The 24,821-nt window shown below is 38.2% G+C and overlaps 1 protein-coding gene across 1 annotated transcript in view; it reads right to left on the bottom strand.

Moving 5' to 3' along the window:
• Window positions 1-24,821, bottom strand: part of CFAP54 (cilia and flagella associated protein 54) — a 296,556-nt gene that overhangs the window by 104,693 nt on the left and 167,042 nt on the right. The window contains 8 exon segments of the mRNA XM_043562207.1: window positions 2,644-2,766; window positions 7,498-7,584; window positions 9,990-10,172; window positions 11,938-12,004; window positions 14,214-14,423; window positions 14,726-14,813; window positions 16,737-16,931; window positions 18,695-18,847. Of these exon segments, the coding sequence (XP_043418142.1) occupies window positions 2,644-2,766; window positions 7,498-7,584; window positions 9,990-10,172; window positions 11,938-12,004; window positions 14,214-14,423; window positions 14,726-14,813; window positions 16,737-16,931; window positions 18,695-18,847 (1,106 nt within the window).

The following is a 24,821-nucleotide window of genomic DNA, read 5'->3' as shown; positions in this document are numbered from 1 at the left end:
TAAGGGATTTGAGGGGCCCCTAACCCAAGACATCACAGATAGCTCTTACTGGAATAAAGTGCTGGTAACTGTAAACAATTTTTTTCCCTTTTTTGACGGTATTTTTTATCTTCTCTAATACACTGAAAAGTGAATACGTGAATCCAAGGGAAGACCTTTGTTGATATAATGGGAAGAAAGCTGATGATAGACTTAGATTTGGTGATAAGAGCGGAATCCCAATATGAGTATCATGTTAAAAGATAGAATTTTTTTTAGTCTGTGAAAAGTCCAGTAGTAATCTGTAAGACTTTTTCAGTTACTTCTTTTACAACTAAAATCTAATTAATTAATCCTTTCTTTAAATAACTAGCCTGCAGCCTAATAACATTGGCACCTATTTTAATTATAAACCCTGAACGCATTTTCTCTTTTAATTACACTTTTTAAGTTCCCAATTGAAGCTGGAAAGCTTCAAATTAACTTGAAGAATACAAAATTTAAAGTCACAATCTATTTAAAGACAATTCACCCATACTTTTCTCTCATGAAAACTAGATAATAAAAATGAAGCTGGAATTTACCTATAAAGATGAGTTTCATACTGTTTGTTTTGGTGAAGGCAATGAACGTTAAAAACTCTCTTTTGTTTCTCTTTCTACCCAGCTAGTTTTTCTTTCCTTATCTTTCTGACCTCGAAATGTGGATGACTCCAACGTTTAGTCCTCTGACTTCTATTTCTCTCTCTCTGCCCTACCTGATTTCATCCAGTCTCATGATTTTAAATTTCTATGTTAATGCTCCCAAATTTACCAGGATCCACCTCTACTAAGGAGACCACTTTTCATTCCTTCCACCACTATTACCCCAGCCATTGTCATGTCTCACTCATGTTATCTGCAAAGGCCTTCTAACTTGTTTCCCTATTTATACCCATGCCCAACTGCAGTTTTTTCTCCAAACAGCAGGCAAAGTGGTCCTTTGGAAAGTAATTCTTATCCTGTCATTCCTCTGCTCCAAACTCTATGAGGCTTCTCATCTTATTTAGAGTAAACTCCAGTCCTCACCAAGCCCTAAGATGTCCTATATGACTGTAGTTCCTGAGTCCCGCCATCTACTACTGTTCTCTCCTTTACCAGCTCCACTTTGCCTCCTTGGTTTTCCTCAACCACATCTTGCAGGTATCTCTGTCAGGGCCTATGCCCTTGTACTTCCTCCTATTCCTATCCCTCCCTCGAATCTTTTACCCTCAAAACTCCCTTATTAGAGAGACTTCCCAAACCACCTTGAATAAAATAGCCATCCACTGCCCTAATCACTCTCTGTCCCCTCAACTCAGCTTGGGTGTCCCTCATGGTACATCATCACCTGACATATCTTTATGTGCTTAATATGTTTATTGTTCGTCTTCTTCACTGGACTGTCCAATAGTAACATGCTTCCAAAAAGGCAACATCTCCATTTATCTTTTTACTGGTCTATCCCCATGACTAAAGTAGTGCCTGTATTCAGTAGGCACTCAAAAAATATTTTTAAATAAATTAAAATATAATTTAAATAACAAAATGCAAACCATTTACATCAGGAAAGGCTGTTGGCTGAGAAGCAAGCAAGAAAATATTGTCAATTTAACCCAGGTAAGAAGATGAGTTAGTTCATGCCAAGAAAATGAGCAAAAACACCAACTGATTCGTCTTTGTCTAGACACATAGACAGATAGATAGATAGATAGATAGATAAGATAGATAGAGATAGAGATGTATATACATATACACACAGATGTATCCTATTGCCTACTGAATGTCTCTCTTAGGAGATAACCTCACACTTGCCCTAGAACAACAAATTATAATGCCATAGCAGTCATATTGAGAAATAAGCAGTGACATTTTAGGGGAATACACTGAAGTAATGAATGCATTGTATGTATATTTAATTTCAGTTGCTACAAGTAATTTTCAAGACTTACAGCCTATTTCCCAGCTTCTTTTAGTTCTTCCAAATTTGAATGTCACCAGTATGTACTGTGTCTGCCAGTCTCACTCCTCATGCGTACAATCTCCCCCAGGAAACTGACTTATTACCTCCTATTTCCTTTATTGCTGGATCACAAGGGTCCAAGCTGCTGCAAGATCACTCAGTGATTCCCATGAAACCCAAAATAGTGGGAAAAATGGCTCACTTTGATTTAAATATAAATGCTAGTATTCATTTTCAAGGATGTTTCAATTATCTAATTTACAAACACAATTTGAACAAAACATGCTTAACACTTTGGTATACAATATATAAATCAAAAAAATATCCAAATAAAACATGAGGAGAGACTGTTTTGACTAACAACATTAGCCAGAAATTGTAAGATTAGACACCAAAGTCTAAGAGGTAGTGGCTGATAAATGTGTCTACTGAGACCGTCCATAACATACAGACAGAATTCCATTGTAAAAATCGACTCCAATACCATACTCCCCCACGTGACACCCTTCCATTCCAGACAAATGAAACCTTGTAAAAGCCTGCTGTTAGCTATAACCAGGCTTAACAAAGAGGTTTGCAGTACCAGAGACTTGTAAATACACTTTTGTAGAAGTATTCCCTAAATGTTAGGAATGTAGCCTTCAAGAGGTAAACAAATGGCTTTGAATCAAACAGCAGATTTACCTTCACTTTTCCAGTAGCTTTACAGCCTGCAGGTATTGAGGAAGGCATGTTTTTTCCATAAAAAATCTGGGATATCTCATAAAAGGCTTCAGAAAAAAATCCTAAATCTGTAAGGACTTCTATCTTTAAAGGAAAGAAAAAGAAATGAGATTTTAAAGTAAATGATTTGTGTTACTTACAAAATAACAATTTTAGAGAAAAGTCATCAACTTTCTGAGTTCCAAAATTTCTGCTTAATACTGGCAATGCCGTCTAAACTAATGCTTGGTAAACACAGTGGATGGAGATGTATGTATTTGTGTATAAGCTAGTTTACATGTGCAATAGACCAAGAAGCTGATAAACAACAGCAGGCAATTGTTCAAAGCAACGGACATTTATCAGATGTGGCTTACTTCATCAGAGGCAAACACAAAACATAGCAGGCATAGAAGGGTTAAAAAAATAACTAAAGTTATTTTTTGCTCCCATAGTGAACTATGGCTTAAAAGAAAAACAAAACAAAAACACTCCTGATGTTCTTTAATACTCTGAGCAAAGTGAAACAAACCAGGAGATGAACTCTACAATGGATCAACGTAGAGACAACTATTTGCTTTGTGCCCATGATTAATGGACACTGTCAATTTTAAAGACATATCCTTAAAATTAATCAATTGGTGACTATGCATTGTGTGTGGTTCAATTTGAATATTATCCAGCAAGACTTTTAATCAGGAAATTATGGGAAGAAATTTCCTGAACAAAGTCATTCAATCATTCAACATGCTTATTGGGCACCTCTATGTACCAAGCCCTATTGGATGTTACGTTCCTTCCGGATATGTATTTAGCTAAGTTTAAATGATACATGAAGATCTACACAGTATTATAAGGGATGGAGGGTAATGACAAAATGCTACTCTCAACATTCCAGTCAAGGAGGACTTCTCTGAGAAGACATACAAGAAAAAATTGGGGAATGATGTGAGAGAGAGAGACATGTGGAAAATCTGTTGACGAAACTCAAGCACAAAAGTCATGTGGCCATAGGAGCAGTCTGGGAGTCCTGGGGTGCTCAAGGAAGAGCCTTGTGGCAGGAGTTTAGGGAGAGAGGGGAAGAGGGTTAGGAGGTAGTTATGAATGGTGGCCTGTAGACCAGAGTAGGAACTTGGAATTTTATTCTCTGTGTGATAAGAAGTTATTAGAGCATTTTGAACAGGGCATGGCCCTAACCTGACTTACATCTTGCAAACTCCAGTGATTGTTGAGAATAGATAAGAGTAAATTGTGCAAGCAGGGAATGAAATAAAAAATTGGATGAAGCTCATATGCATATAATACACATACATACACATATACTTGTTATCTCTTTTCCACTAAGCACCACCCTAGGAATCTCAAACCTATATAAATTTTAAAGAAATAAAAAGAAGGTAAGTTCGGGGTAAATAAGATGTGACAATAACCTGAATAAAACATAAAAGGTTTGGGAGAATATTTTCAATGGAGAAGAGAAAACTGCTTGTCTATCAAGTTGCATACTTTGGTTCTTGCCTAAGATACCTTGGGCTCTAAACTCCCCAGTACCATATAATATCAAAGTAGGCATTAGGGAGTCATATGAGCTCTTCTAGACTTCTAGATGAACATTTTTTTTTCTTACCCCTTGCAGGAAATGCTGTGCAAGGTTAGTCTCTTCTGGTCTTGGCTGTGAGAAGGCTGTAACATGAACTACCTGTAACTGCGAAGCCTACCTCTGGTTTCAGTTCATCATACCAATCTGGCCATTTGAAAAAGCAATGGCAATAATAATGAACATGTATTTTCAGAAATGGCCAATGGTGTGAACATAAACAAGCCAGATGGAAGAAAGAACTACCCTTAAATCAACCCTTCACTCGCGCAAATACAGAACTATCAGTACCCGTCCCGTGAATGCTGGATGTGTTGAGAGTAATAAATCTTTCAAAATGTTGGCAGTTCTAAAGTGAAGCCAGACTGGCTGATCATAAAGAGGTCTTAAAGCTTTCCCTGAAAGACACTAGTGCACAACCGAAACTTAACAGCTTGATCTATTGCTGTTTGACTTGTCAGAAAGTATTGTTTGCTATTTCCTGACTATGACTTTTCCCTCTTCCCACTCACTGACCCCAGTTTACTTCAGAAAGGTCAGGCCAACTCTACTCAAACAGGCTGTCATTTCTTCCTCTCTATGATGCATCAGTTGCCCTTTTTCATTGTTTCTGTCAAAACCCTAGTCAGGTTTATCTGTTCTACTATGCCAGCAAGACACCAGTTCCATCTTGCTCTGCTCCTGACACTGTTACCAGATACATCTGATCATGTCCTTCTTTTGATCAAGATTCTGCAATTCATTCCACCTCTCCACCCAAGGCTGCAGACTACAGTCCACAGTTCTTCACTGGCTTTGAAGCTACTCTAGTACAAAAAGTTTCCAAGTGCTAACAATCCAATAAAACACAAACTTAGCTAATCAAAAACTTAGGTTCAGATTCTATCTTTCAGTGCCTCTCCGGATTTCCTTCTGACACGTTACTAACGGTTACTGCAACCCTTCCATGCTTCTCTTGCCTCTAAATGACAGACCAGAATAAAACTGTTACCTAGTTCTGATTTCATAATCTCCACATTTCTCTCACTGTTCAGCCTCCACATTATGCTTCAGTTTGGAAGTCAGGACTGGGCCCCCTTCATGGACATCATGGACCACAACATGCACCTCTGGGAGTCTCATACAACCTTCTCCCTACTCAAAACCTCCTCTCTGGCTTCACTCAACCACCACTGCACGCTTAGAGTCAATGCTGTCTCGCCTCCGTATCTTTCACATTGTTGTCTGCCCAGAATGTTCCCTTCTTCCTTTCTCCCGCTGAGTTACTTCTGCTTTCTTCACCAAATCTTACCTACTTAGTAAAATCAAGAGACCCAAAACCATTTTCCCTCTTTCAAACTCCAGACAGTGCTCATCATATTCATTTGGAAACAATCAAGGGGCAGATGCACATGATATTGTTTTGTGTATACATCCTGTCTCTCACTTCCTTATAAGCAAGAACCATGGGTTACATTTCTTTAATTAGCTACTAACATAGTGCTTTTATATAGGAGATACTCAATAAATGTTGTTTCAGAGGTAAAGCAATAAATGTTTACCAAGTATCTTCTAGGTGAGTTCCCACTAAACACTAAAAAGTATGGACAGTAGGCCCTTGATAAATGTCTATAGATTTTAATTTCAATTCAATAATTAATTACTGAATATCAATATATGAATTTATTTCTCAATATACAATAGGAAACTAAAAGATGAATGTGATACAGGCCCTAACCTCAAGAATTTTGCAATTTTGAATAGAGCACTGTCTTGAAAAGACAGAGAGAGAAAAGTTTTATGCAGATTTTTAAAAAAGTGTCACTGGAAATCAAAAGCAGGAGAACTCTTATGAGTTCACTAGGTCAGAAAGAGTGATCCAGAAATTTTCATGCTGATAAAAAATCATTTATTCCTGAGTTAAAATATATTCTCTTAATAGTTAGCACCAGAATTCCTCTTAGGGAAGGTATTGTCTTTATTTAGAAATAGAATGCAATGGACTATTTGGGTCTGAAAACACAGCCCAGAGACAGGATCCAGATAGAGAGAAGAGTTCAAAGGGAAGTCTAATTTTCTCTCATTATAAAATGAAAAAGCTTTGTGGAAGAAGGGTAGAAGGTATTTCCAAAAAGGGACAAGAAGGGGTAAGCCAGTGGTGTGTTGGAGCCCACTTACTCCCAAGGACAAGAGGAAATTGTGCACATCTTGTCTCTATTCCACATTCAGTAATGCCCTGTTGGTAGGCTGAAGTCAGCCGTAGGGGGAATATTTGTACCATGGAAACTGAAAATGCTACAAATCAGGGCTTTTTTTTAGAGTGAGGTGTGAAACATTTACCAGCACACATCTGATTAAGCCATGGGATGAGAGGCGAAAGCATGAGATGTTGGCTAAGAAATATTTTAAACTCAGACATGCCAAACATTCTATTTTAAATTGTTTGTTTTTGCCTCAACTTAAGTTTTCCTGTGTTCCAAATTTTTACTAAGTTCAATACAAAAAGACAGGCCTTGGGTGACTGTGTTGTGTATGTCTGTGTGTAAGTGAGTGAGTGTGTGTGTGTGTGTGTGTGTGTGTGTGTGTGTAAAATGGGAATTAGGGCTGAATTTCATAGTCAAAATGAGGAGGTGCAGAACAGGGAGCAAATCTGCTGCATGTTGAGGTGATCCACGTACAAAATGGATTCAGCAGAAGTGGACTATGACCACAGCTAAGTAGGAAAATGGGCAGAGAAAATGAGGTGCTTGAAGTACCCACTCCACATGGGGTTGGAGCCAACTGCATATGACTCTTGAGGGCAGAGAGCCTCACCTGACTTCTAGGTTACAGAATTAGTTATAATTCAGCATCTGTGTGTTTTGTCATGTCAATTGCCTATGCAATGAAAACTTCTCACATATCATGATATACATAAAGATCCTTAGCAAGAAGTTCACCGAAACTTCAGAAAACTAACTCATTAGTCTCCACCCAGAGACCAACATTTCAGACGTGGTGATTTCCAGGCTGACTGATGCTGGGTGAGCCTTTTTCCTGTGTGTAGCTCTTCCTCACCTTACCGTGGTCCAAGCATAAAACGATCTAACCATTCTAATTAGCTCTCTCTCATACTTTATTATAATAACGGGCAGGGTTTTTTTTTATGTCAGTACACCATATTATTATCAGCTTATTATTATGAGTATTAGAACCAAATTCATTTATGAAAATATTTTATAGTTCAAGGATATCAAATATCTTAAAAGTTTGTGACATACCTTGAGGATCCTTGCTTCTAGATTTCTGACTAGGTCTTGGCAAATTCCAGAAACAAAATACTGATACAATGCAAGGAGAGGCAGAATCTACCAATGGTAAAAACATTTTTTGATTTAGAACATGTTTTATCAAGTTAACAACCTAAAAATAAAATGTAGCCAAATTTAATGTAGGAGATGTTATGCAAAAGAGCAATTGATTTTGTCATGCTAGGATCCTCTATTATTTGGCATAAATGAAACAATCTGCCTAGCATAAGCTTCATGATTTTATGAGAACTTAAAAGTGCCACCAGGGGGACTTTTAGATGCCGCTTGGTACCCAAAACCTAGGTTTTGAATGTCTTTAAGCATGGAAAAATGAAAATCCAACCAATTACCTTCCTTGAAAAAAATTAACTTACATATATATGAATCACTGAGGCCTGGAGAAACATTCTAGCAAATAAGCTATCAAATAACTTCAAAATTCAAAGCAAAGGAACTCACGTCCATGTCCCCAACTCTTTCATCTCAATGGCTGCTGCTATTTGTCTTCAACTGGAATATCTCTATCAGCAAAAAAGTATTTTATAGCATGCCCATTATGTGTCAGGCACTGTTGAATGACAACAAAATCTAACCGGTCGTTGCTTCCACAGAGCAGATAGTCTACTGATTACCCACACGTACTCTTCACATAATATTTGTATTTGCCTAGAATTAACCCCAAAGTTCAACTCCTCTTGAAATCTCATGGGTGAAAGCTTACAAACTATCAATATTTGAGTTGATCCCAGCCACCATCTGGCCAGAGTCAGATGTTGAGGGGATAGGTGTTTGCTTCGACTTCTGAACAGCTTCTGATCTCAACTGAAAACTGAAGTTCCTACAACTGGGCCCTTCCCCCACTGAAGAAAGATAGAGCAAAGAGGACTTTTGGGATCCCCATTATTTATCAAACTATTTCCCATGATTCCACAGCAAAAGGTCTCATAGCAAGTTTTATATGTGACAGCAGTCTCTTTACCCACTGGGCTTCTTCTGGACGGTAGTATAATACAGAATAGAAACTGTTTACATGGTGCAAGTTCAGCTAAGGAACCTCTAATTGTCAGTCAACTGGCAGCTGCTAATAGCAATAGCTTTTTAAATGGTTTAGAACTGGTCTTAAATGATTTTAAACATAATACTTTTTTTTTTTACAATTATGCACAACAAACATAACACAATATCTTTTTCTACAATTAATGCAGCACAAAACAATAAGATTTGGCTATTACCTTTTAGGTTGTTTCTTTTCTTTAGTAAGGAATAAAAACACACCACTTTATTGCTGCCAATTGCTCAATTATTCAGAAAAATGTTCTCAATTTCTTAAGCTTCAGAGAAAAAAAGTCTCATTTCTTTTCCAATGCAGTGATATGTATTATATATGAATATGACTAGGCAGCTAAAGGTTACCCAGGGGATAGAACTATTTTCTAAATCCAGAAATGAATCCCCTTAACAATGAGAGGAGCACCATTTCGTTATCTTTTTCTAATAAACAATTTCTTGCCAAATATGCCAAGTGTTAAAAGCATTTATCAATCTCTTCACTTTAATACGTGGCTTTATAATTTAATAACTCATATCAGGGGGCAATAAATCTTTTCCCTACAAGAAGAGAGAATGAATTCAGAACAAGAGAATAGAAAATATATAGGAAAAAAAGAAAGTCGGTATGAAAACTATGGAAGAAAAGGAAAGAACGAGAAAAATAGAAAGAATAGGAATTAAGAAACAAATATGGTGGGGAAGAGATACAAAAGTAGAGGAAAGAGCATATGAGAAGAAAATAGGAAAAATGAAATAAAGGAGAAAAATATATAATGACCAACAGGTAGAAATACTAATTTATTTTTTAAGTGCAACCAACTTCAAATTTATGATCTACACGGTTACTTATTTCCCCAAAGGAAAAGAGAATTGCATGAGGGTTTTGAATGTCTTAGGATATTAAGAAGTATTTGTCTTTTATTTCACAGCTAGAATCTGTTCAGTTCACAGCTGTTCACCTAGATGTACCCTTAACAGAGAGAAGACAAGAAACACAAAGATCAACTTATCTCAACAAAGAAATACTCACAGCTTTGGTACTGATATGACCTGCAATGACTTAATGCAATGAGTTACATGTAGACTAGACTGCTCTGTTTGAGACCAGTGAAACATTCTAAATCAATTTCCCCAAATGTCTTAAGAGGGGGAAAAAAAGGTAAAATAATAGAATAAAAAGAGAAAAAAACCAACAGACGTTGACTTTGTATCCAAAATGAAATGCAAACAATGATGTCAAAGAAGGAATATGAATTAATATATTTCATTTTGAGCTACAGGTAAACATCCTGAATATAGGGTTAAAGAGTTAAATGACGACTGAGAGACCATCAGCAAAATCTGAATGGCATAAAGTATAAGGCAAAAATACCAGAGTGAATTGAGATTTGTTGATTTTACACATTACTTACTATTAGATTTTGCTTAGCAAAGTGCAGTTCACGTATAACGTAATACAGACTTGCAACTACAGAGCAAATGTCAGCCCTGTATCTGTCCGAGAAGAGCTCGATGCCTGGGAGAAGCTGAGTGATTTCATACTGAGCATAGCAACGTTCCGCTTTGGGGTGTGGAAGTGTGGTTCTGAGCAAACCCTGAAAATGGAAACAGGTGAAATGAAGAGCAATAAATTGCGTGTTTAACACTGAAACAGAAAGATAAGTACGTGGATTACTTCCTAAAGTGCTTAGCATATGCCTAGCAGACTGTGTCTTGTAATAAATGGTAGTTATTGTTAATATTATCATCATTATGGGTTCAAATGCTTTTATCATTTAAGATGGGCCTTTTAAATTCCACAGTAGTTGGATACTTATTATTTTCAGAAGAAATTATCATTATATTATCATTTATTGAGGTCAGTTTTGTGTTGGCCACTATTGGTAAATTCTTTATAAACACTACCTCATTTACTTCTCATTTACCTCACCCCTACAAGGAAAGATTATTACCTCACACACGATATAATGGAGGCTTAAACAATTAACTTATTTGAGCTCACACAGCTAATGGCGGCAGAAAGAAGATTAAGTCACACTTATTTAAATCAAAATAAATATGTTCTTTCCGCTATACCAGTCTACAAGTAGAGGAGATAACAAGTTATTTCAGAAGTCTAAATTAGGCAGCAGTAATTCTGAACTTTTAACTGAATTAAGCAAAAAGATGAATTGTCTAATTTCACCAGGATGTCTTAGGTAATTTATATGGCCAACATTGTATTTGATGCTGGGAAACAACACTGGTACACAAATTTGAATTTTACAGTTAGGTGTGCTTCTTATGTTAAGTAATTAACATTAAATGATTACAAATGCATTATGAAATTATTTTAATGTATATATCAGAAAATAATTTTAACCAGATTGTTCATTAAATTTATCAGGTACCTACTCTAAAATACTACACAGTTGTTTAAGTTTTTAATTTTACAATATGCTTTAAAATCATAAAAAAATTAACAGGTGTTTAAAATAAATGCCACCAGCTTTCATTTTAGGTATAGTATTACTGAAAAAGTATGTCCATAGTAAGCAAAAATTTAATTTTTCCAATTGCTTATTTTCTAAAACATGAACAGCACTCTCTTCAAGAACAAGCAGTATATAAGGAGTCGGTATCAGATTATCATTCCCTTTGCACACCTGCCTCTTCCACCTCCTGTCTTTAAAGCACAAGCAAGAGGTGCATGGAAGATAAGAAAAGTGAAAAGTCTGGCCTTATATTCAGAGAAGGCTTTCCAGAGATCTCATCTACCCAGATTGCATAAACTATCAGACTCGTCTGATACACAGAACAAGGGTGTCCACCCTTCAAAGTAAACAGAACCTTTAGTAGATTGCAAAGGCCCCTGGCTATATCCCTGCATCTCAAAATGTCTTGTATTTCAGATAAAAGTTCCTTTCTTCTTCAGTGAAGTCAAACCAAAATTCTAAGAGCTGCCAACACTATAGTTCTGTAGTCTTCAACTTATTTCTTGCTTTCATTATATGGTATACTTCACATCATGCAATAGAGGAAAACTTTAGTTAGAGATGAGGTAACCTAAGGCAACCATTTGGAGTCAAACAGACAGGCTTCGCAGCTCACTAGCAACACAGTCTTACTAATGATGAGAGACTCAGTTTCCCTATCTGCAAAACTCCTTCCGGAGTCTAAAGGAGAAAGAGACCCTGCTGAATATTCAAGGTGAAAATGCCGCAGGGGTTCAGCCAGTGAAGGAAAGACGGGCTTATGCTATTTCATCAAGGTCCCGTGCGATTTTCCTACCTATGAGTTTTATGAATATGATAAGCCACTGGACTTTTTTTTTCCTGACTGAACGGCCATTACTGTAGAAAGCTATACATAAAGTGTTACCTGAAAGAGTAATGCAGACAAAATGCAACAGTTGGTTCTCTCGTCAACCTCTGAGATCTTAATAAATCTAAATAACAAAAAGAAATGGGTTCATAGACAATTTTCCAATAATAGTTTTATATAAATACATCTCTAATACTCACAGATTTTCTAAAATTAAAATAGTCTTTGTGATTCTAAGAGTGCTATGCTCTCATATAAGATCTAGAATACAGAAATATATATATATATATATATACACACACACACACACACACACACACATATATATAAAATGAAATATCACCAATAATCTTATCACCTAAACATGATTGCTGGTAACATTTTGGCTAATTTTCTTCTGGAATTTTTTCTTTATATATAAATTGTTAAATTTTATCTGTAGATCAAAACACCGTGCATGTTTTCGCCCACCATACTCTATAGGAAAGCTAAAAATGTGATTGGAGAGGTGAAAGAAACCTGTACCTCTACTGCTTCCATACTTTTAAAATTTCTCACATTATTCAAGTATTTAAAATATTTGTCAGTGCTAACTAAGTGTAAGACACTGTGATGACTTTCACATATGTTATGTGTTATATGTTATGTGTGGCAGGCTGAATAATACTCCCCACTCCCTGCCAAAGAGATCCATGCCTTAATCCCCCAAATCTATGAATATGTTGCTTTCATGGCAGAAATAAGTCAATCAGAGAATGACAAATATCGTATGATTTCACTCATATATGGAATTTAAGAAACAAAACAGATAAACATATGGGAAGCAAGGGGGAAAAGATAAGAGGGAAACAAACCACAAAAGACTCTTAACAATAAAGAACAAACTGAGGGTTTCTGGAGGGAGGTGGGTGGGAGATGGGCTAGAATGGGTGATGGATATTAAAAAGGACATTTGTGATGAGCACTGGGGGTTATATGTAAGTGATGAATCACTGAATTCTACTTCTGAAACCAATATTTCACTGTATATTAGCTAATTAAAATTTAAATTAAAAGAAAGTAATAAAATTGACCTTATATTGGCCCTAAATAAAAAAAAGACTACAGAGGTGATTAAAATTAAGTTTGGGCTCAGTGTAATCACAATGGTCCTTACAAGAGAAAGGCAGTGGAATCAGAGTCATAGAAGAAGAGATGAACACAAAAACAGAGGTCAGAGAGAAAGAGGGAGGGAGAAAGAGGAAGATAATAGGCTGCTGATCCTGAAGAAAGAAGATGGAGCTGTGAGCTGAGGAGGGCAGAAGGCCTGCAGAAGCTGGAAAAGACCAGAAGGCAGATTCTTCCCTAGAGCCTTCAAGAGAATAGCACAGCCCTACCAATACACTGGTTTTAGGACTTCTGACCTCCACAACTGTAAAATAATAAATCTGTGTTGTCTTAAGCCATTAATTTTGTGATAATTTGTTACAGAATTAGGAAACTAATACAATATGTGTTATGAGCTAAATTGTGTGTCCCCTTCCCAAATTCATATTTTGGAGTCCTAACCCCCAATAACCTCAGAATGTGACTGCCCTTGGAGATAGGGCCTTTAAAGGGGGTAAGTAGGTTATAATGAGGTCATTAAGGCGGGCCCTAATCCAGCATGACTGATGTCCTTGTAAGAAGAGGAGATTAGGATACAGACATGCATAGAGGGAGGGTGATGTAAGGACACCGTGAGAAGACCGCCAGCTACAAGCAGGGAGAGAGGCCTCAGAAGAAGCCAACCCTGCCAACATCCTAACCTAAGAATCCAAGCCTCCAAAACTATGAGCCAATAACTTCCCCACAAACTGGTCCTTCATTATGGCAACACTAGCAAACTAATATGGTGTGTCACGTAATTCTTGCCACCAGTTTGTAGATGAGAACACTGAGGCTCTGAGAGAATGAGGAGCCAGCCAAGGACCCCAGATTTAGGAGGGGGCTCTTGAATTAGGCCCAAGTCGGCCTGCCTCCACACTGTTAGTCTTGGTCCCATACCAACTGATCACTTGCTCAGTCATTTGTTCCACAAGTAGTTATTAAATGGCAACTCCATGCCAGACACTCAGGAGACCCTGGTGAACAAGCAAAGATCTGTGTCCATGTGATGCCCACACTGTGGGGGAGGGGGTTATAGGAAGAAGAGATGGCCATAGATAATACACATCACAAATAGGGAAAGTGTAAAACTTTGTATGGTATGGACATAGCTGTCTGTCCACATATCCCATGTGTCTGAGGCATGGTGCTCTACATGGACAGGTAGGCACCCCACCAAGGGAAGCTCGCCCCATTGTGACACTCACTGAGCTATCTTTGCTGATATGACCGCTCCTTGCAAACATCCCCAAATGCCAACATTTGACAGAAATTCCTCACTATAATCTTTGGAACCTGGAGGTAAATAGCTATTGGTAGCATTGGTGAGCGAGCTACCAAACTCTTTCCATGTATGCAGCGCATCTTGTTTTCTGAATATGTCATCAAGAGCTTGGCACCAACATTTAAAAGCAGCCCTAGAAGAGAAACAGAGCATCAAGCAATATGTTTTCTGAGATCTATGTCATTAAATCTAGCTTCCAAAAGAGAAAGCAAATGCACTGAAGAAGCATTTTAATTAAAATGTTAGAGAATGAATCTATACCATTTATGCTCATAACTTTTTCTCTCAGGTAGCATTTGAAGAATAAAATGTAGCAATGGGATATAATCAAAGAACTAAAATTCATGAAAAACAGTATTTTTTCACAATAATTATAAATGTTTTCAAACAAACAACCAAAGTTTTCCCTTGTTCTACTGGCTCCCAGAAATCTACCTTTTCTTTTCAGCAAAGATGAGAAGGCTTCCCAGTTCATGCAATGCCTGAACTTTAAGACTTCTTTTATTGCAGGCTTGGAGAACATCTGTATTTTTAATCAAGCAAAAGAACAAATGTCAGTTCCTAGGAAATATCTTCCTTACAGTCTCAAGAATGTTCTAAGCTGCATCATTCCTTAACTGTGGAGATAAGCAAACTGCAAGCTAATACTGCCTTCACATGTCTCGTGATCCATATACTGAAAGAGAGCAAATGATATTCTATTTACATAGTGGAGTGAGAGACTGAATCTAAGAGATAGGAAACATGGAGAAAGTAGAAAAAGAGTCAGGCAGGTGGAAATGGTGGAAAAGAAATTCAGAAGAGGCGTGCAAGAGAGAAAGGGCGGGGTGTATATGGAAATGATGTGGGTGGCTGGACTATGGTTTTCTTGGGAGTGTGAAGAAGGAGATAGTGGTAGGGTTATATGGAGGCGTCTAGATGCCTGGTGGAAAAATGTGGATGTTATTCCATAGCAGATGGGAAGCCTTGTAGGGTTTGTTTTTAAGGAGGGATGTGACAAGATCACAGCATATCAGATTTTTCCCTTTACCCAAGTGCAAAAAAAAGCACATCTTTAATAGCATCTGAATTTGGACAGGGTGGGGGAGTGGTTTCTGATAAATGCATAAATCTCCAATGAAATTCAGAAATGTCTAGCAAAAACAAAACAAAACAAAACAAAACAAAACAAAACCCAACCAACGTGGCAGTGGTTTTTAATGAAGGCAATGCTGTCTCCTACAGGGTGTTTTAGAAATCTGAGGAAGGTTGTTAGTTGTCACAATGGGGCATCTCCCGGCATTTCATAGGTGAAGAACAGAGACACTGGATTGCCTGTAATGCACAGAAGTTTTCCCCACAATTAAGAAAAAAGGTGAGAAACCTATATATAAATTGTCTGAGTCTAACCTCTAACTGCATTTTACACATAAATAGGTCATTTTTGTATGTTTTCAGAATGCTCTGAATTTCCCAGAAATGCAACCACTCACTGTAGTGCTTTGTTTTACCTACATTTATTTGCCATTTTAGAAAACCACTGTCACCAAAATTAACAGTGCTGACAGTACTTGCATCACCAATACAATAAACTTGTATCAGTCTGCATTTGTAGCTATAACATTCATGGCGATTCAACAACACAGGATATGAACACCTGATTGCTTCATTATAATTTCTAGTGCCTGAGCACCTAAGTGCCACAAATAGATTCTTTTATTATAAAATAACATTGTGTACCCTTTATTTTATATCTAGAGCTTCATATTTATTGTTTTAAATAACATGTGTAGAAAGATTATATTAAATACACATTTCATTCCAGGGAGTAAAGGGGGAATTACTAAATGTCTGTTATAAAAAGGGGAGGGAGGGACGTTGGGTCTACAAGATGCACTGCGTATATACTGATGAATTTGCAGCAAAGCCAAACCAAGCAGAAAGACAAAGAAAGTGTGATCAGCTAGGGCAGAGCAACAAAACACAACAGTGGTCACATTCCAAAAAGCGGTTCGCAGATTCAGTCAAAGGAGGATCAGCAGAAGAGTGACCTTGCATCTCACCATGGTGACAGCCAGGGGGGGAAAGTGAGGAAGGGGAGGAGCTGGAAGACACTGCTCCATCACTGCCTATAAGATAATATATTCAAGCTCTCTCATCTGACTTAAAAAAATTTTTTTAATGTTTATTTATTTTTGAGAGACAGAGACAGACATAGCATGAGCAAGGGAGGGCAGAGAGAGAGAGGCAGACACAGAATCCAAAGCAGGCTCCAGGCTCTGAGCAGTCAGCACAGAGCCTGTCGCAGGGCTCGGAATCACGAGCTATGAGATCATGATCTGAGGCAAAGTCGGAAGCCTAACCAACTGAGCCACCCAGGTGCCCCTCTCTTATCTGACTTCTAAAGGTAGCATTTCACGCCCAGATGCAATCTCAACATTAATGCAGAAGATCACACTAATCTTACCAATAGTTTCATAATAAGAGGAAATTACGAGTCCGAGTTGTGAATAGGGAAGTTTACTTTTTTCCACTGAACTGAAAACTCTAAAGTGTTCCTGAGAGAGGTCAGGGGGTGTTGGCATATGCATCTCTTCTGTCCCCAGGCAAAACTCCACCTTTCCAGTGGTAAATTTCTCATTGTTTATTCCTCCTTTATCTCCTAAAGTCATGGGAAAAAAAAACATTTTTAAAGAAATTCAAAAAGGAGAAAGAAGGGAAAGTGATGAGGAGGGGAAAGGTAGAGGAAATGGACAGGGAAAGAAAAGGAAAAATTCTGCATATATGTGAGACTTCTTTGCAGTTTCAGGGACATCGTTTCCTTAAATTTAGCATCTAGTATCATTTCTGAGGAGCCCAGGTATGTGTGGACAGGCTCTCTGCTCATGTTATTTCGGAAAGAACACTATGGAGGGGCAGTGTGCCAGAAAGTGATGTTGAGATAATGCTTTGCTTCTCGTGGGGATTGGTGGAAGTTACACGCTTTGGGTTTGCCTTTTTTTTAAGGGCTTCTGACAGTAAGATGTTAGTTTGCCTCTGGGGTAGAGACCTCTGGGATAGAAGGAACACATAGTTAGTTCTGACCTAAGGGGGGAAAATGGAAAAGAATCAGTCTCTTTATAAGATCAGAGAACACACAGTAAAAAAAGGAAAACTATTCTAGGGGAAGTAGTCGAAAGCTGCAGAGAAAGAGAAGCCGATGTGAAGTTTGAAGTCTGCAGCCCGAGGACTGGGATAAACTGCTGAGAATTAATAGCAGGTGAGGTTCAGGGTGAACAGGTCTAATCCACTCTTAGGAATTGTATTTGCTTGTTTTTATTCATGCCCTTAGCCATTATTAATATATGCCATAATTGAAAGAAATTGAGACATGATATGGAGAGCTGATTTAATATGAGTCTATAGACAATACAACCAAAACCTGTGGGTACGTGCTATGGCAAGTGCTTTGGGGGGGGGGGGGGAAGTGGGGGCAACAACAAAAAATACATACACACATATATACACACATAAGTAAAACTTCTGTCAGTGATTGTAAAGAAAATAAAATTGGTCAAATTTCTGAAAGATCAGTTCAGTAAATATTAGCATGTTAGGTATACATTTAAATCTATTTTTAATAACTTTAAAATATAGTTATTTTAAGATTATTAATTTAAGTTTATTCTTGAAGTTTATTTTTATTATTCCAATAAATTTAAACAGCAAGGATTGTAAACATATATTAGTATTTTTAACACATTTTTAATAACCCAAACATACATAAGTCAAGATTTTTCCCCACCTACATTTGAGTACATTCTTCCCCTCTGGAGTTACCAATTAACCACTCAAAGCCCTGCTTTGATTGGGCTCACAAATCAATACATGTTGAGGAGGCAGGAAACAAATAAATGTGATGTGACCAATGATAGTGAATATCTTGTTTTGAGCTAAAAGAAATCTCTAAGATCAAAATCTATGGTATTAATAAGAAACCTTATTGATGCTTATGCTAAAATGCATCTATTTCCTTGACACTGATAAAGTAGGGTTTTGGTAGAGTTCTAGTTAATTCAGTATGAATCAATTCATCTACTTACGAAAAAAAATTTTTAAATGACTATAGCACCATACTTGCAAAGAGAAGGGTAAGAACATAGATGTACAGAATCAAAAAACTAACGAATATTCTTCTTGCATCTACTCAAAGGAGTATGCCAGTTTCACAGAAAGCATGAAAGCAGATGAGTGAAACAGTCTTTGGTTAGGAATAAACTGTGAGGGAGAAGATGTGATCCACTAGACAAGAGGAAGAAAGTGAGGGGCAGCAGGGAGTGGGCATGTAAGTGGGGGAAAGGAGAAGTCTATGGCAGAATCTGGTAGAGCCACAGGGTCGTGTTCTCCCTTCAATAAAAAGCAAGGGGTATAGAGCAAGGATTTTACCTTGTGTCTGTGCAAGGAATAACGAAAGCAATTTTCTGCTGTGTCTGATTGATCTGCTATCATATTTGGATTTTTCCAAAGTCTGTCTGAAACATCGCAAAGTGTCTGTCACGTCCACGGGCACACAGATGAGCTCTTTGGCGTGGCTATATTCTGAAAGGAAAGAGAAGAATACCGGGGGATGAAATGCTGCAGCAAGCCAACTAGTAGCAAAAGACTTTCTAATTCAGAGAATGTCTTGGTCCCAAACTAAAGCTGCTAAATTCAAAGTCCCCAGGTCTGCAGCAGGTGTTTCAACGTTCAGATCAAATTTTTGTGGTATATTTGAAAGTTCTTTAAAAAAAGAAAAAAAAAACTTAGAAAACTTTTGATTCCTATGAAATGCAAATAACTTTAGATCTTGCCAATTTTCCTTATGAAGCCTCCTACTTTTTCTTTTGCTGATCATAAAAGATGAAATAATCTACTCCTTTTCAGCAGCCTCTTCAAAGCAGAGGTGCCTTGGGAAAGAGACGAAAGGAGGAAACAAAGAAGCTTGGATGGGTAAGTGCTCTCTTAAGAGAAGGGAAAGACAGGTTTCTAATATTGGAGGGTGCAGAGGAAAGGAAGATGAGGCCATAAAAGGGAGTGGAACTAAAAACAGCACTGAAAAATGGCCACAAAGAGCGGAGAGTTGCCACGAGGTCCCCGGAGAAGAAGTGACGGTGTCAGGAACCAGGCTGCAGATTTTCAGCCATACACTGTGACACGGGCACACAGAAAAGAGGGAATCCACGCTTCTGATAAAATAACAAAGGAATTTAGTTCTTCAACGAGTTGAACAGGTGAATGGCCCCTGTAAAATCTGAGGACTTGATAGTACAGCAACTTGCAAGGCAATGGGGCCACAGTAGGCTAAGAGGTATTACCTTTGCCCTTGAGAGTTCACAGTTTAGCTGAAGCGATGAAGCATTCTGACCCTGGAGTATTAGACTCATATTTACAGGGAGTTCTTGGTTATGTGCCAAAACGAGGGAAAGAGAAGAGAGATCAGCATAGGGAGGAGAGGATGTGCAAGAAAGACTTCATGCAAGAGAAGATATGTCAGTTGTGTCTTAAAGGAGAGCAAAGATTTGATTAGGAAGAAGGAGGCAAGGGGGTTGAGGTAGTTAGAATAACAATAGCTGAGGTTGATTGAGCATTTACTTATACTATACCAGGAACTATTCTATATAATTTACTCTGATAGATTCATCAAATCCTAAAAACAACCCTAAAAGTTACATACCATGATATCCTTATTTTACAGAGGAGGGAAATAAGGCACAGAAAGTCCGGTGGTTTCTCCTGGGTCACAGAACTGGTCTGTGCAAGGATAGGTATGGAAGCAGGAGTCAGGATGGCAAGTCAGGGCACAGTGAGATGACATGGCCAGTCCTGCTGAACAAGGAGGGGTTTTCTGGAGTCCTGAAGCCCTCCCTCTGTAAGTCGCCTTCATCCTTTCTAATAAGGAGTATAGGAAGGGTCTTGAGCAGGACAAACAAAAAGAGACTGGTATTTTAGGAAGAGTTAGCAGATTGTAATAGAAAGAGGAGGGTGGCAGCCTGCCTGGTGGCTGCTGCTAATAAACCAAAGCCACCAGGCTGTGGAATATCACCTCCCGGAGCCCGGCCTGTTGCTGCCACCATTCCAGTGCCAGCCTGGCCTTCCTAAGGATGGACATTTTTCAATAAAAATACCTACAGTACTGTAAGAAGAAGGAGAAGGAGAAGGAGAAGGAGAAGGAGAAGGAGAAGGAGAAGAAGGAGAAGAAAGATTAAGGTTGGTAGCTGAGAGACTGAAGCTACACCACAGATATTGTGATTTGAATTCAACTAAGATGGTAGCAATGGAAATGAGGGAGGGACACAGGGAACATTCCAATGTTAGAAGTGACAGAAGAGTGGTCAATTGGCTAGGTGGCAAAGAAAAAAGTTAGGAATTACCTCTTCCCTGTCCTTTCCAGGTCAATGACCTTGCTTCCTGCCTCACTGGAAAAAAAGTAAAGCAATACAAAGGGATTTTCTGCAAACCCCTACCAGTGGTTCACGTTGGTCGAGAACATTCTTCCCTCAGATATCCCCATGGCTTGCATCCTCAGCTCCTTAAGGTTATTGCTTAACTGTTAATTTCTCAGGAGGCCTTCCTTGATCACCCTATTTAAATTGGTGATCCCAATCTCCACATTTCTTTTTTCTCCACTGCATTCATCATCTACTGATGTGTTTTGTTTGTTTATTGATTGTCTCCTGCCACGAGAATGCAAGTTCCATGAGGGCAGAGATTTTTGTCCATTTTGTCTGCTGTTATCAAGCCAGACCTATAACAGTGCCTGTTGTGTGATATGTGCTTGATAAATATTTTCAAAGCTAAATGGCTGGTATTAACTTTATTAATAATCACTTATATGGATCTTAATCTCAGTTGATTCTCATAACACCTTACAAATTAGTAGAGATAGCTATTACTCACACTTTACAAAGGAGGAAAAGTAAACTTGAGGGCATCAACTTGTTTTAAGCCCTTAGAAGACATGAGAGACAACCACTCTTCAAATCCAGTGCCTCTTCTGGATAGTTTGCCAGAGGGCATCACATCTTGTGTAACTGGCAATGACCCAGATTTGAGGGCTGCTAATTTGACTACAGAAACCTTTGAGACTAGAACATAAATAAGCCTAAGAAAAGAAGCCTGGGGTCCTCGTGAGCCCAGGGAGGTCCTGATGGAAATAGTAGCACAGTTACGTTCTATGGTCATAGAGACATCCTTCAATATACAACAAAGTAGATGGAAATGTCTAGAAATCCTGGAGGTTCTGGTCAAACCCAGCACATGGCCACCTTGAGAGAACCACTTGTCCCCCCCGGAAGTTCACTCTTCTTGCCTACCACACATTGAAGAGAATCTAACACTTAGGTGACAGAAGCTCTTATTAACTCCCCAGGAGCTCTCTTCTACCCTACCAATTTCACCCTCTTGTCCACTTTGTCCTGCGCCCACCATTTTTTTCCCTCAGTTCCCCATTCCTCTACCCACGCACAGTCCTGCATGATCCAGACAAGGCATGCCTCCGACCCCCACTCTTACACATAACGCCCTAAAGATTATAAGGTTCCTGTTCTGTGTTTTTCCTACAAGAATTCATGAGCTTGGCTTTTATCTTTTTCTCCTTAAAGATTGAAAGGGGGAGAGCTTCCTTCCAGGAAAGAAGTTAAGAAAGCAAAGGAAAAGGTGGAAGCTGGAAGCTTTCATGTAATATTATTTTAAGACAGTTATCTCCTCTAGGCCTTACTTTTCAATCTCTGTTAAAATTGGGATGATAATATTTACCTCTGAGTATTACTGTTTTAACCTGTGTCAAGTGTCTAGCATGGTGCCTGGCAGGGAGTAAGCATTCAATAGACGGCAGCTACATATTGTCTGTTAGTCATATATTTTTAAAATATATATTGAGCACTTACCAGTAGTAGGCACTCTGCCAGTCATGGAAGAGATACAAGTGAACAAAACAAACACATGCCTTGCTCTCATGGAGCTTTCATTCTGGAATAAAAATTCGCAAAGGCATCTGCTATCTGGGACAATCAGAAGGACAGGAGGAACAGGAGATGTTTGCAATCTTTAAAATGTGAGGCCTCAATAAAATCATCCTTCCACTTTTTATCAAATATCTGCTTATAAATCATTCCGCTTTGTTTTTTTTTTCCTAAACTACATTTCAGTTTGTTGGTTTTTTTTTTTCTTTTTTTCGAGCCCTAGGAGACCTTTTTTCCTGTGCTCTAACTAGGATTCTGCTGGTATTTCTGTGCTATCAACATGCGATAACTAGTGAAAGCAATGAAGACACATCATTAGCTTCGGAGGCTTGCCCATACTTCCCCGTCTCAAGTGGGAGTTCCTCTCTGAAGACTTACATGAATAACTCAAGAAACTATTTCAAAGGCACTAATAACCTCAACAGTTTGAAATAGGTTAGAAGAAAAAGAAGGAGAATGAGAGGAGGAGGGTGAGAAAGAGGAGGAGGGTGGGTAAGAAGGAGAAGGAGGAGAAAAGGAAGAAGAGGAGAGGAAGAGGACGGAGGAAAAAAAAAAGAATTGCTGTGTCTCTTATTGTACTGATGTACTCATTAAAACTGAAGCACCAATGACTCCTGAGAGATAGGTTCACCAAGGAAGAACCCCTGGGAGTGATATAAGATTGAGCCGCTTTCTACACATATGATCTTATCAGTCCAAATGCCCAGAGGCTGTAATAAAACACACCTGCCAAAGGGTTGAAAGTTCCAACATACCTGAAGACTGAAGAACCCTATCAGAGATAACTTAAATACCAATAAGGTCAAAACTCAAGAAGCAGATCCTAGACAGAATGCAAAAACAGCTACAATAAAAGGCATATTCACAGAGTCATCTCCCCTGTGAAGCTTAACAAGCAGGCAAGTTACTCATCCATACAAAAAATAATCTATAAAGTGAGGTTTTCTCACTTCTTTACATCCTACAGAGACTATACCAAATTACATATGCATTATTAAATAGTTAGAGGGAGAATAGAATGCTGTTAAATAATGAGAACACCAAATGTTTGTAGGCACTGGAGCATTACAATATCTGTTCTGAAGAATTAAATGTATCAAGCATTACCACCCAATGCTGTTATGCCAAAAGAAAATCTATGATGTTCTAAATCAGCAATCTGGTGTGGAAACCATCAAGAGTATACTTGGTCTTTCAAAAGTATTGCAAGCATGTTATGAGGACATACATAAGACCCATCATGCTTATAAATGTGTTAAAATGATCTAAGTTCAGTACACTGAAAAAAAAAATCACCATCCTAAAAATTGGTCAAATAAGCCCAAAAGTGTGGGCCAAAATATGCTCCTAGTCACAAAGGTCCTAGAGTGTTATAAAGAGCTATAAGTCTGATGTCAAGATTTTAATGATAATGGGTCAATGTAAAACTTATAATTAGTATGCAGGATCATCTAAAAACTACCATACTATTACAATAAGTCAGGATAAAGTATCTGTCTCCCCATGACCACTGATATATGGCAAAACTTTTTTGAGTGCTATCAGTTTAGAGGAGAGACTAATCTGAGAGGAGACAAATGGTGAACAGGCCAGGTAGTTTAGTGGAACGCGTATGGGCTGAGCAATTAGACAGACTAAAGTTTGAATCATAGTTCCTAACTTACTAGTAACATTTAACCTTCTCATCTGTAATGTAAGCATAATAATATCTATCTCTTAAGATTACAAAAACTTAAAAAGCTAATGGTTAGAATGTGCTAAATATAGTGCCTGGCCCAATTCATTATTACTGCCATTACAATATTTTTTAGATTATATTCCTGCTGTAGTCATTGCTCAAATGGACTATACCTCCACCACCACTGAGAACTAACCCAAATAATCATGGTAGCCTGACTTTAACTTCCTTCCTTTCTGTTCCACTACCCACCATCTTCCCTTTCCAAATGTAAGTTTAACAACAAGTAGGCAAAGTGCTTTTCTGACATATTGAATCCATCATCAATAAGACCTACTGGCCACACAGGTCTAGAATTTTGTTAGGCATGTTTTTCTTAGCCCTTAGGTGCTAATCATCATTTTTGATAGTAAGCATTTTTGACACATTTCCTCACATTTGTTGCCCATTCTTTTCAGGACGGAAGGGATAATATAAATCACATTCTGAGTTATAGATCCCAAATTGAGGGATCTCCAGAGGTTTGACAGGTATGATCAAGAAAAGAAGAACATAGGGGCGCCTGGGTGGCTCAGTCAGTTGAGTATCCGACTTCGGCTTGGGTCATGATCTCACAGCTCGTGGGTTCAAGCCCCGCGTCAGGCTCTGTGCTGACAGCTCAGAGCCTGGAGCCTACTTCAGATTCTGTCTCTCTGTCTCTCTGTCTCTCTGTCTCTCTCTCTCTCTCTCTCTCTCTCTCTCTGCCCCTCCCCTGCTGGGACTCACTCTGTCTCTTTCTCTCTCTCAAATAAAAATAAACATTAAGAAAAAAAAAAAAGAAAAGAAGAACATATACTCAGGACAAATCACAACCTGATTAGAACTCCATTATTTAATGAGTATGAGAGGATAATTT

Source organism: Prionailurus bengalensis, chromosome B4, assembly GCF_016509475.1.
Source record: "Prionailurus bengalensis isolate Pbe53 chromosome B4, Fcat_Pben_1.1_paternal_pri, whole genome shotgun sequence".
NCBI classification, from domain to species: Eukaryota; Metazoa; Chordata; class Mammalia; order Carnivora; family Felidae; genus Prionailurus; species Prionailurus bengalensis.
This window is presented reverse-complemented; position numbering and strand designations above follow the sequence as displayed.